Raw genomic sequence first — 14119 nt, 5'->3', positions numbered from 1 at the left:
GTCACAAACCCTCAAGGAACTATGAAATGTTTCGTTTACTCTTATTATAAACACCAAGCACAGCCAACTGCCTTCCACTTGAATTTGCACATTGCAATTCAGCAGCAGGTAAGTGACAGAACGAGGACAGCTAAAACAAAACTGTTCCTCTTGGCTTCCTGCACGGTGAGCTCTTCTTGTCTCCTATGCCACGCAGGGCAAGGCATCATCAGTTTTTGGACACCAGGTGTCCAAGGAAAATCCAAGGTGGTGAAGACAATGGTATTGATTCAGTAGGTGGAACCACATTTTTCCCTCTGAATCATTTGAAGCCATTATTCCAGGGGAGAGTTTGAAGTGCTCTATTTTGAATGAGCCATTAAAACAGAGTTGAAACCACTTCACATAGCAAGTGGTGAATCTGAAAAGCAAGTCATTGGCAACAGGAACTAAATGATCCTCAGATCTCTCCCTCTGAACACAAGTATGGGTCCTGGCGGCAACTTTGGAATGCCAAACATAATTAGTATCTTAAATATAGCCATTTTGGCTAGAAAAGCAACCATTTTAGATAGAATCAGCTGGGCAGAATGACATGCCCAGTGCTTAGAATCATAACAAAAGATAAGGGTTCTTATACATCAACACTCCCAGTGTTGTTAGAGTTGTAAACCTGGCAGCAGTTTTTTTGTTTGAGTAGTGCTAATGGATACAGATCACCACTGTGTTCTGTGCAAATTCCAGTTTGGGATGTTGTACACCACTTGGTTGTGTCTCCCTGTCCTCCCATTGGAGATTCCCATCCCATCTCGGCTCCAAGTAACTGTGCTTGTATATCTAACAGGTGAACTCCTGCTAAGGCAGGGTGAAACACCATCACCTCCAGTGGACCAGCCCAACCCTATACTGATTGACACCACTGTCATTACAGTAATGACAAGAAAATGTACCCTCACCCTTTTGCAGGTCAGAATCTCCTAATACACATACCACTGCAAAGTAACATTAACAAACATTAACCAAAAAAAAAATACATCCTCTATTCATGCTATGCATCCCTACAAAACACAGTAATTCCTAAAGAAACCTTAAAAACCATTTTCTGAGTAAAAGCCTTGCAATCCCAAGCATATTCCACATTACTGAAGAGGAAATAAATGAGATCTGAATTTAGCTTAAGTGTTTCATTCTGTCTGGGATCCTTCAAGATGTTCTGTGCCACATAAACTAAATATTACTTGGCCAACAGGGCCAAAACCTCCCAATTTAGAGAAATCACAAGAATAATATGCAGTTGTGAACTTTAAAAATTTGTTTTGTTCTGGAGGGGAGAGATCCTACAATAAATGCTCTCCAATTATGCAGCCATCTGAATCATTTTGCAACTGGTGACCCTTATAATGATATTCTTGTTTTCAGAGCCAATGTGATGCCACACAGCGATTTGTCTGTTAAATTGAATTTTTGCCTCTAGATAGATAGATAGAAAGTTTATTTTGAAATGTCTCCTAGTGCTTCTGAGCCTGACTGATGTGAGATGTTATTTTGAACATGCCAAAGCATCTGAACGGCTCCAGTCCTTTCTTTTCAGTGTGCATTCCTTGATAAGTGGCAAAGCTTCCCACTTATCAGTCACTCAAAGTGACTGTGGCTGTCAGTTGTGTACAAAGCGCAATCAGTTTGGAAGAAGAGACACCAGCATTTTTCTTCTCAGTTTGAAGCAAACACGTTTTGACTGCTAGTCATTCAATTTTAAAGCATCTTCAATTAGGGGCGGATGAAGATATAAAGAAAACACATCCTAAACACCTCTGCCAGGCTGCAGTAAAAAATTTATTGTTATCTTCTGCTTTACCTTACTGCAGAGGCAGCAGTAGCAGCCTTTTTTGGCTGTACAACAAAAGTGCTCAGGATTACACACACTCCACACAGAGAAGACCCCAGCCATAAAGAGTTCATGCTCAGCTTCTCCAGCCATTTACACATGGTACCTTCTGCTCCTGTGCCTCTGCTTCCTGTTGTGCAAATATCTCCATGGGTACACAAACATGCACAGAGCTCACATGGCACCCCACGCCACCCATTCTGAATAGAGATGTTCACAAAATGATATATGCTGCTCTACAGCCAATGAAATGCCAAACAAAACCATTAATAAGGCCATGGAAACAGAGAGAAGGAATGGAAAGGGAGGGCTGGCAGAAAGGAGGAGTTTCTTGGGGAAAAGGTAGCTGCATAAGAAAGGGTACTTGAGTACCAGGGAGCTGAACGAAAATGGTCATGGTTGATGGGTGAGAGATGCAGAAATTGGAGAGGGGATCTGAAAACAAGAAAAAAAAAAAGAGAGAAATGCCTGCTGAGGAGAGAGAGACCAAGATGAGGCCTTGGAGCACAGTGCTGCCAGCTGCAATGACTGGATTTGACCATTGGCCTTTTTCTTACAGTCTTAGATGCTGGATTATTTTGGGTGTTTCAGTGTTCTCATTTTTAATAAAAAAAAATTTTCTGGCCTTCCCTTGTGATTGTGTGAGAGAACTGGAAAATGGGAACACTGAATGCTCAGCAACAGAAAGTAAATTAAGAAAAGATGCTAAAACGGCAAGAAAAAAAGTCATGAAGTTCAAAACACTGTTATGATTTGAGAACATTTGGACCAGTAACACTAGAGAAAGCAAGTGCTATTGCAATGAAGTAGCTCCACATAGCAAAAAAAGCTGATTTACCTCAGTCAAACATGCATTTTCAATAAATTCAAGTTCACAAAGTCACAGAACATCCTGAGTCTGAAGGGACCCACCCACAAGGGTTCAATTCTTCAGGGAATGGACCAAACCTCCAACCCTGGCAAAGGCAGCACCATGCTCTGACCAACTGAGCTCATGCAAGTTTTAAGCAGATACTCCTGGTTTGCAGTGGCACAACTACACCAGTCAACAAATTTGGATGGTATAAGGGTATGGAAAAGGCCTGGGATCAAACTACCTGTAGAAACTTGCTAAGCATTATCTTCAGAGTTAAAACCATGGTGCAAAATGATCTTTTATATAATTTAACTTTCCTGGTAAGGGAAGTAAATGAAGGCCCACAGGTTACTCAAAAGTCCAGCCTAACTCAAATGTTATGAGCTGGAGAGGGCTGAAAGCAATTAGCTCATTCTGACTGACTTTTTCTCCCCCCTCCCTTTCCCTATTTCCTCCCCCAGCATTGGGGGTTTGTTTTTTTGTTGTTGTTGTTGTCTTTGGGTTTTTTGTTGGTTTGTTTTTGGTTTTGTGTATGTGTGTGGTTTTGAATAACTCCTTTCCCAAGGGATTTTTCCTGCTCAAGGGACAGGCGAGTTATTCTGATAACTGATAGGACATCAGCTGCAGAGCTTTGCGAAGAACAATTGTTTTGCCTCTGCTGGCAACATCAGCGGTTTGGGAAGAGGTTGCAAAGTCATGGGAAAGGCTATAGTGTGAGTCCTTTTTGGGTCTCACTGAATCCAGTATGCCCGTGTTTATAAATTGCGGGAAAACAGCTGCTCCTGACACATGATGAATTTGGACAAAATGTCCCCACATCCACGAGTCTGTTCAGTTTGATTGTGCAGTCATAGCTTGTCATATCCACATTGGCAAAACAAAACAAAACAAGAAACAAACCATTTCAGTGGACAGAGCCTGTTCTAAAAATATTTTGGAGAGTGAGGAGGAAGATACTTTCTCACAGTTTCCTACTGAAGAAAGGTCTCATTAAACTCCCACTAATATGAACAAGAGCCTTTTCTCCATGTTCAGTGGGAGTTGGATCAGGCCCTCACTTCAACAGCTTTATTATCTTACCAAGAAAACCTTTTGTCCTCACCTCTCTCTAATATGCAAAGAGGACCCTAATTATGGAAAAACTAATACTGTTCTGCCTTGCAAGGGTGTGCAAAGCAATTGCAATACCACAAAGCACTGCTCTGCTGTCACTAACTTCTCAGAACAGCAGAATTCCCAAGGAACACGGGAATCCAGAAGCAACAGGCATTACTAAATCTGTAACAAAGCCCTTGTGTAGCTGCTCATTTCTGTGTCTCCAGTGAAGGACTCATCATCTCCAGCCCTTTAAAACCTTGAGAGAATTCTGGTTACAGACATGTGAGAAGTTGGGAACCAGGAAAGAAATGCCCCAAAACCTTGTGGCTGCACTGAGGAGACACTGACAGGGCAAAGATTAAGAGTAAGGATCTCTACTCTCCTTATCGTAAACCCAAAGTTCTTCAAGGATTTAGCTCATAGCCTGCTCGAGTTTGGTGGGGTTTTTTTGTTTGTTTTTTTGAAGCAGCAGACAAGAAATGAAAGGCTTAGCCATGATTGAATTATAGTTTAAGACAAGTTTAAAACTTGTTGGGGCAGGGAAAAAATCTTCAAATTTCTTTTTTGTACAGTAAATTAATCTGTATCTTCTCCTAATGAGAGAGAAACTGGTACCTTCTACAACAACAACAACAACAACAACAACAACAAAAAAGAGAACACAAACAGGCCAAGATATCATGCAGCCAGGTCTAGATAACAGATGATTGCTCACCTGAGGAGTTCAAAACAAACAACAAATCTAAACAACAAAAATTATTGCCATAACTGCTTGGGTAAATTATGGTATCTAAACTACTCTAGAAGCAGGTCTCTACCACAGTTTTGGAAGACTGGAATCAATCCAGAACCTCTTGCTGTTTGGAAAGTTTTTGACAATAACAACTGTGTCACTTCAAAACTTTGCATGTTAAGCTTAAAAAATATTTTGTTGAACTTCTGTGTAACTCAGAAACCAAATCCTTCTTTCCTCCTCAAAAATATAGCTACATTTTGAAAAATAGATCTGGCTGAAAAACAGACTAGCCATCCTACAGGAAATTCTAAGTTCAAGATTTTATTACATTCCAAACTGGAACAACTTCTTAAACCTCAGAAGGTAATAAGAATGGGAATATTTTGGTTTGAGAACACACAAACGCAGCCAGGCCTCTTCATCTACCAACACAGCTCATGGGGAAAGGGACACAGCCAGCTGACAGCGGGTGGGAGGATGGAAACCTGGATCCAAACTCATGAAGGAAAGCCTTCTTTGGAGCTGGGAGGACATGCAGGGCAGCTGAGTGATTTGGCAAAGCCAGAAAGCTTGCAGCCCCAAGGCACACGATGCCCGGGTGGCTGTGGTGCCCACACTTCCTTCTAGAAAAGCTTCTGAGGGTCTGCAAAGCTTGAGGCCATCGAGGCCACAGCAAACTTTCCACCTAGCAGCTGGCAAAGCCACATCCCACCTGGCAGGTGCAATGCTAAAAAAGTTAATTCAATTCTTATTGTGCCTGTAAAATTTTTAGCAGAGAAATAAGGCCCGTGAAAGCTGCTTTCAGCAAAGACAGTTGGGAGATAAGAAGAAGACATCTGGCCCAGAAATGGAGTGATAGACGAAACAAAGGACTGAATGTCTGGGAACTTGGGGTGGGATTCATGGCAATGGGGTAAACTGTTCTAGGCACAGAGACTGTACATAAGTAACCCTCTTGCAGAATCATGTGCCCACTTTAGGTTAGAATCTCGTGCGTGCACCTTTGGGCCTGAATGAAATTATTCCTTCTTTAACACAACTTTAGTGTTTGAGAGATTAATTCCAATATTTCAGGCATTTGGTAACAGGTGGAGTAGGCCAGAGACACTCATTCCAGCTTTGCATCAGAATGTAGTTGGGATTCCAACATTCTCAGAGGTTCAAACTTTCTCACAAAAAGAAAGGGTCCTATTAAAACATCTGCTCTAGTTCTGAAGGAAAATGAAAACCCTCTCCTAAAACACACAGTTATCAAATGGTTGCTGTCTGGCAAAAATTGCCCTCAAGTTTCAGAAAGCACTTGGTGCTTGGGCTAAGTATGTCACTCAGAAAAGAATACAAAATAGTATCCAAGTACTGACAGTATTAAACCAAAAATGTCAAACAAAACTGTGGCCTAAAGGTTAGAAACACTGTAAAGCAGCTTCCCGCTGCTTTGAGATCTTAGTTTTACATTACTGGCAACCTGAAGTGCTCCAAGATCTTGAGCTGGGCTCTCCAAAAAAAAATTGTGACTAAAAATCAGAACAGATTAGAAAACAGCATTTGGCCTCTGTTTTGTTTGCCTTCTAATTTTGGAACCTGTAGTGTTCATGGTTTCAGATTTTGCCTGGAAATATGAGAGTTGGAAGTTTACGTTTTGGAGAAATGAAAGCTGGCATTTTTGTCATCACATGACTCCAAGAGCTGGGGCTTGAGGGAAAAACATAAAACATTGTCAGGTTTTCTATAAAATTGTGAGATTAGCAGTATCAGTTTTATCACAATTTAGGCTGCAAGGTTGACCTATTTTCTCAACAGTGCCCTACTGAATATGAATTGCTTTATGAATTTTAACAACCATATTTCATTTTAAATGTAGTTCAATTAAAGTGACATTCATCACTGAGCTTCAAAGCAAACCCTTCCATCATCATCCCAGGCTAGACTTTTTCTCTGAGCAAGTGAACTGCATGACCCCTCCAAACTTTGTGTTTCAGAGACACCCTTTGGAGAAGGACACCTTCAGGGTGTACTGGGGGGACTAGCTCCTCAGCATCATGAGCATCTTCCAAGTTTCTTCCACTCTCTGCCCACCTGACATGATAGCTACAGAGCCCCAGACTTCCCCAGGTTCTAGAGCAAGGGCACCAGGAAGCAGATGATGGCCTCACAAAAGAACAGGTAACCACAGAGTTGCCTTGTGGCCCTGAAGGACAAAGCCAAACTGAATCCAAGAACTTGCTGAGCTGTACTAGGTGTCAGCCTGTTCTACAGCTGCAAATCACTACCATTCTAAAATACAATCTGAAATCTTTGGGGTTGCTGATGCACAAGAGCTGTCAAAACTCAGTTTCCAGTTCTATTCATGGTAAAACAGCAAGACTAAGGGGTGCAGGGGAGAAAACCACAAATACTCAGCAGGCAGAAAGTGTTCCATTAAAAACCCTACACACAAAGATTAGGCAGAGCAGAAAGCAGTGTGCATGGGAGGATACATTGCAAAGTGGCATAAAAACGAATGGGGGAGGGTTAGTTAATTGTTCAGAGAAACTCAAACCTCTTCACAAATTAGGTCTAGAATATCCTGAAAAGTAGAAAATAAAAATAAGCATCTGCCAAAACACAAAATCCCACCTAGGTCCCATTTTGGCATTTTGAGGTAGTACAGATTCTCAAATTTAATCTAATCTGCAACATTTCTCCAGTTTACTTAACTCTCTATACAAAGTCCTTGTTTTCTGCTTTAGTGACACCACCATCCAATTAATTCAGAAGAGATGGGCTTGGAAAAGATGTGTCAATTGGAGACTTACATGCCAGGTACATTCTTCTAAGCTCAAGGAAATAGAGCATCTTTCTCCAGCATCACAGAAGTGCAAGTTTAATTGAGCTGTAGTTACACTGAGAATTTGCAGTCCTCTAAGGAGGAGAGAGACATCACAGTTTCTCCCTGGTTACTTATTGTGTATCAGTGACTGGGTAAGGAGAGAGGGAACTGTTTCCAAGTTAGCACACTGAGAGAAAGGTCTCATAAATCACAGGGTCAGCCAGGTTATACTTTTTTTAACCTTAGGGTATTACATTTTCAATACAGTATTTCAATAGCTTTCTTCTGTGTAATAATTTATCTGGTATTATGGCAACTCTGATAAGCTTAGAAAAAAATTGGCTCAAGTAAAACAATTCCTTTGTCATAAATAAGTTGTGTTCATAACTACAGCAAAATTATTCATCTGCATCTAAGTCAAATAAGTTATCCACTCTTTGTACAATATTTCCTTGTCAATAAATCTAATGCTATTTCAGATCTTCAGGCCAGTGCGACAGAAGCCTGTTAGATTAATTAGGGCAAGGTCAGAAAAGCTGAACTCACAGCTACATTCTTGTCACAGTTTTCTTCCATCTACCATAACCCATAAGCTGATTAAACTCACTGACCAGTTTAAACATGGGCATGTTAGGGTGACTTCATTATCTTAATTTATATACAAAGGATGATTTCTTTAAGATTTTTTTTTTCTTTGACAGTCACTAATTGAGGAGAAATGTCTTGCTTTGTATTTACAGTCAATAATGATTTTTTTTTCATTTTTAAATGTTTTTCCCTTCAGAGATGTGGGCTTCAACCAGGGCTCATGCGACTTCAGGATCATACAGGCATGGAACTGCCCAGATTGCCTGGGCAGTACAACCAAAAATTCACTACAAACAGATCAGCTCCGTGGTAATGAGAAAACAGTATTCTCTCTCTGCCTGTTCAATTCTTGACCTTTCTTGCCTGACCATCCAAAAGGAGGGTGCCACAAATCTGATGGGGTTTGTGTGAAGTGGACCCTGGAGGTGAAATTCTGACCTCAGCAGGGTCAATATTTCATCTGAAATCCCCTGAGACAGACCTCCAAATAATTTCTAAGGATTGCAGCTTCTATCAGATGGTAGTTGGCTGACTTTCATTTACTACTGACTTAGGTCAAACTTGGACCAAGGATCAAGAGATGAAAGGCTCTATATCTCATTATCAATAACCAGGGTTTTCTTCACTACCCTAAAAACAACATACTTCATTCTTATCTACAAGGCGTTAAAACTTAAAAGGGTTGGGGTCAAATTATGTTACTTCAATTTATTTTTATTCACTGCTTATAAAACAACTTCCTCTCCTGCTGCCACAGCTAAATGCTAAAAATATAAATATTTTCCTTGCTATTGTACAGATTTTGCTATTATTTTTCTTTTTAAGTCCTATTAAAAATGCAGCAATAAAGAAAAATCCCTCACACACAAAAATTAAAGAATAAGAAAAGAGCGCAGAGGTCAAGGCCAAACCAAGCCTTACTGATCTCAAAATCATTTTCAGCAAAGCACATCTTGTATAGAAGTTGCCTTATGCTGGCAAGAATTTGGACCTTCCCAGGAGTTTTTCATAAATACGCAAGTCTTGATAGGGACAGAACCTCCTCTGGAATGACAGAGCCAAGTCTTCTTCCAGTATGAAGTCATACAGCTCCTCTGATCTGGCTGGAATTAGGTTCTCTTAAAAGGGTTACAACTGTGATTGATAATTTTAGGTAACTCAACTCTGAAATACTGATGAAAAGCTTTGGAAGGATAATTCTGTTGCTACTGAACAAACAGAACACAGTCTACACTAACTTGTAATGCTCTGTACAGAACTGCATAATTAAACAGCCAGAGATGTTACCCTGATCCTAGACATCTGTAAGAAGTCAAACCTCTCCTTTGTTATTTTGTGGAAACCTTCACAAGCAAACTGATTTGCATTATTCCCAAAACAGGACTATGCGCATGGAAGGAAAGTTATGAAATAGAGTCAATGGCATGAAAAGTAACTTCTGAATACATGAAGGAAGAAGGAGGCTAAATAAAGTTTACTGGTTATGCTGGTTTGACAACTTTTTCTACTACTCAGAATAAACCTATAGATACCTGGAACTTAACACAGTTTCTCTGTTGAATCTAACCAACCTTTTGACAAATTTCTCACTCACACAATACTTCACCACAAACAAAAATTCCAAGACTTCCAACACCTCAGGCAGATGGAAGAAGGTGCACTTGATTATCAATCACTGAAGAGAACTGTTTCAGCAAAACCTTAAAAACAGAGCTGTAGAACATCAGTTCCAAACAAATTCTTTATAGCAATGCTTTTGTCACGCCTGAGGAAAGAGGATTTTGGTCCAAATATTTGCTTACATGACCAGCTCCTCTAACACCATGCTAATCATGTAAGGCCTTTGAGAAACTGACCTTTTGTGCTAAATGACAAGTAAAATCCTCATGTGTTTCCATAAACAAGATGCCAGCCAACTGCAGAGATTCTTAAAGAAACTATGGCAGTAACAGCTGAGGGAAAGAGTGGGGAAAGGGAAAGGAAGAAAGATAACAGGGGCATGGGAGGAGACGTGTCTCTGACCTGGATCTGTTGCTGAAGAAGGTTAATTTTGTGTTGCTGCTGCAGAAGCTGCTGCTGTTGTCTTGCAATCTGTGAAGAAATTGCACAAGAGAAACGTGAGATATGGATCACCATTCCCAGAGTCAATCCATAGGAAGCTTCAGCCCTGCTTAGTTCTTTAAACCTCTCCACTGAGCTAAGAAACCTTCAAGGGCAGGTGGCAGCAGCCTGGAGACTGTTGCTCAAGCAAGTGGCACACATTCAGGAACAATACTAATACCAATGCTAATATTAGTGAGAAAAGGAATCTTATGGAAAATGTTGTGCTAGATGTGAAGACAAGGACCTATGCAAATATCTTATTGAAATGGCACTGCTAAAATTCACCAGGAGAGAGAACAATACCAGCAGAGAAACTGAAAAATAATGAAGGAAGGTAGAGAAGGCAAATAATTAGGATTAATTAGGATGACTAGAAATACTCTTCTGTTTGGCCCAAAAAAAAAAAAAAAAAAAAAAAAAAGAAAAAAGGCAATCTGACATCACAGAGGAAGTTTCTTAGTTTCTTAGTGTACTTTTTTTTAATGTAGAAACAGGCACAAAGAGACTGGAACTGAGTTTGGAAAAGTCACTGGCTCTTCAACATGTGTATCAGCTGCAAGAAACTACAGGGCAAGCAAGGCTACAAGGTTTAACACTGAAACCAGTTTATGGAAGTGGATGGAGTAGTTCTAAGTCTCCTCTCAATGCCAAGTGCAATTTTCCATAAGGATTTCCATCCTTCCTCTCCACTAAATGATTGCAAATGCTATTGTAGACACATTTTATACACCGTGAGGAAAAAAGCAGATGTTAACAGAATGGAATTAAGAGTTCTAAAGGCTGGAGGGAGATAAACCATTCTTGAACTTACAAAGCAGATTTGAAAAAATTTCATTTAAGTTATCACAAAAGCTCTGCTCTTGTGAACAGCCAGTGCAGCAGAACAAACATTAGAAAGAGCTCTGCTCTTCCCCTGTGTTATGAGTACACATCTCAGGGTCAGCTGGTAACTTATATGTACTTACTGGGAGAAAATTTGTGCTTTCTTCCCTTCAGGTATTTTCTTTCCTTTCTATTATTAGACTATTTGCATAAGAAACACTCACTCATAGTTAGCTCCACATCTAACAGATTAAATAAATGTTTTCTTTCTGGAGCCTTTCTTTTAAGACGAAAAAATAATTTTTTTCACTACTTTTTTTCAGAGTTTGGATATTTTAATTTCTGCATACTACAGAAGTACACACAATTTCTTCAATCGAAAGAAACCCTAGTTATCCTAATTTCTTATTGCCTTTTTCCATTGTCTTAATTTTCTTTTTCACTTTCAAATCCCTCAGCCATTCTGTGGCACTAGTGACTTTAAAAGGCAGGGTAAATGTAATAGCTCATACAGCACGTTTCCTCCTGAAAGAACCTTGCCAATTCCACCTTTCATCTACCTTTGCTGTTTTAACAACAGCATGATACAAATTATCCAGCTTAAGGTAACTCACTTCTGTTCTTCCTGTGTGGGATTTCAGGCATGAGGCCAAAATACCCTTTGTTTAAGGTAAGGTTGATAAAAAATTAAAACCAGGGGAAAATCAAGGCTTAAATGTCTGAAGGTATCAGCAGTGCCTTAGAAATCTTAAGATTTGCTTAAGTACAATACCAACACTGAATATGACAACTATGACAGATTTCAAAGAATTTGGGAGTTTGATGAATCTCACATAGCTGCAATTCTGTGATAAATTTTTAAACTAGATATCTAAATATTCTCTGCTCATGTTCAAGTACAAAAGCGAACATTAATTTCTGTTAAAATCTGCACAGTGAAATCTGTGAGAAAAGTTAAGTTTTTGCCTAAAATGTTGTGTGTCCATGTATGCACATTGGAACTGATCACATATGAAAACCATGTTTGCATTTCGTGAAGGGCATATTTGCAAGAACTGAAAATCAAGCCTCTCAACTGTAGCAGAAAAAAAGTCACACTTGTTCACTGACTTTGTATTATTCTCTATTTTTTTCCACAGTTGGCAGAACCCAACCTTTTCATTTCTCACATTACAATCCAAGTGCCGCATTTTTCTCTTTTTATACCTGTTCAGTATTATTGAATTACAGCAGCTTCAGCGGATTGTTCAGGAGGGCTGAATTTGCCTGTTTATTTACAAGTAGTTTAAAAACCCAAACAGTACTGAAAGATAATACAGAATCACAGAATATTCTGAGCTGCAAGGGACTCACAAGGACCGTCAAGTCCAACTCTTAAATGAATGGCCTACACAGGGTCTGAACCCACAACCTTGGCATTATTGGCACCAGGCTCTAAACAACTCAAAGATGTGTATATTGCAAATTAAATCACTAATCTGGTATGGTTTTGTTCAAATTTTTTCACCTTGGAGAACAAATGGAAAAGATTTTGTGTGCAGAGCAACTTCTAGAGTATGAAGCCTAAAAGATAAACTACTGGAAAGTCCTTCCAGAAAATTATTTAAGCTGAAAGCCACTGTAATAATCACTCACCTGTTCTTGTTGCTGCTTAGCCAGCTCCATTTGCTGGCGTTGTTTCTCGATCTGAGATGCAGCCAGCTTCTTCTGTTCATCGTGAGCTGCTAGCAGCTGTTCCCTCAAACTGGTCAGCTGATTGATCATACCCATGAGCTGCCTTTCTTTCTCAGCGAGGCTTTCTGGAGTCCCTGGGCATCATACAGTGGGGGAAAACAAAAAGAAAAAAGGGGTAAGGAGAAGAGAGAGAAAATTTAGAGGGATCCAGCTCTTTATTTTGCAGCTTTACTGTAAGCAAAATTTTAGGAGAACCAAAGAGCAGCAGCAGCATACTACAATGTGCTGCACACTAAGACCTGCTCCTCTACAGGAAAATGAGCCATGGAGGATAAATCTGTACACAGGCTTTGATCTGGTGTCCCCCTTCAATGTTTCTTTGCCCTTTCATCTATTTTCCACTGCCTTTCTACCAGATTAGTAAAGTGAAATTATACTGCCGATTTTGAGAACGTTTCCAAGTTTTAAACACTGGGGATCAAAAAATCAACCCTTCCAGGTTTGTAAGACAAAACTGTATTTATATCATAAACTTAGGAAAAAGATACAGTTTCTGTAAGTGTAAAAGCATTGATGTAGGGTAAGTATTAACATCCCTCTATAACCTGTTATATGATCTACATCCCTGATTAGGATTAAATTATATAGTATTTAAACTGTCAGTAACTCCTATTGCTGTCGCTGCCACCAAGGTGAACTTTCGAAGGAAAAAGTCTTGTATAAACATATCTGAAAACCTGAGTTAAATGAAACTCACTATCACCATCTCATCTGTACTGTTGTTAGATTTTTATTTTTATTTTTATAGTAGAGCTCAGCAGACACAGAGGAACTAACTACTGCACTTTCATAATAATGCTGAAGAAATTATTTTTCAACCCAGAAGGACAATTGTTATAAGGAAAGGGAAGAAAAATTTCCAAGAAAATCAAAAGTTATGAATCATACGTTACCAAAAAAAAAAAAAAAAAAAAGGCACTTTTAATATATGTAGGATCATTTGACTGTGAATTTAAAAGACCTGAAAATATGTGTAGCAGCTAATCCACAGATATCCCCAATACCACCACACCCTCTCACATGAGTCAGATCCTATGAAAACCTTTCTAACAAGCCCTTAGGAAAGGATTAAGGCTATCAGTGTCAATGCCTCCTCTGAAAATAGCCTGCTTTTGGGACTACCCTGCCACACAAACCTCTTTCAAACACAGGAAGCATTCTTCTGCCAATGTCACCAGTGCTCTCCAAGTGAAAAAAAAAAAAAAAGGAAAAAGAAAAAAAAAATTGGCGACTACAGCAGACATGTTCCTAGCCAACTATCAGTCAGACATGGAAAAGAGCTACTGGTAATAGCTCATTTAGTCTACCCCCCTGCCAGTGCAGGAATGTTCCCTTCAATATATTTACTACAACTTTCTAGATTGGATTGAAATGTCTGAAATTGTGAATCATCTACTGCTTGCTTTGAAAGGCTGAACCACAGCCTTTGAGGTGGCATTGGGGGGTTCTTTGCTTGATAGTTAGCTTAATTTACTTTTTGGTTTGTTTGTTTGGGGTTGTTACTTTTAC

General features: G+C 39.5%; 1 protein-coding gene across 7 annotated transcripts in view; it reads right to left on the bottom strand.

The window, feature by feature from the left end:
- The window catches only part of SOX5 (SRY-box transcription factor 5), a 244957-nt gene that overhangs the window by 127232 nt on the left and 103606 nt on the right, over positions 1–14119 (bottom strand). For all 7 annotated transcript variants that reach the window (XM_062491739.1, XM_062491736.1, XM_062491740.1 and 4 more), the window contains 2 exons: positions 12512–12684; positions 9974–10042 (listed from right to left, as the gene is read on the bottom strand). In XM_062491739.1, the coding sequence (XP_062347723.1) occupies positions 9974–10042; positions 12512–12684 (242 nt within the window). The remainder of the gene's footprint in view (positions 1–9973; positions 10043–12511; positions 12685–14119) is intronic.

This window comes from Cinclus cinclus, chromosome 4 (assembly GCF_963662255.1).
Source record: "Cinclus cinclus chromosome 4, bCinCin1.1, whole genome shotgun sequence".
Lineage (NCBI taxonomy): Eukaryota > Metazoa > Chordata > Aves > Passeriformes > Cinclidae > Cinclus > Cinclus cinclus.
Note: the sequence above shows the minus strand (reverse complement) of the source record. Positions and strands in the feature narration are given on the sequence as shown.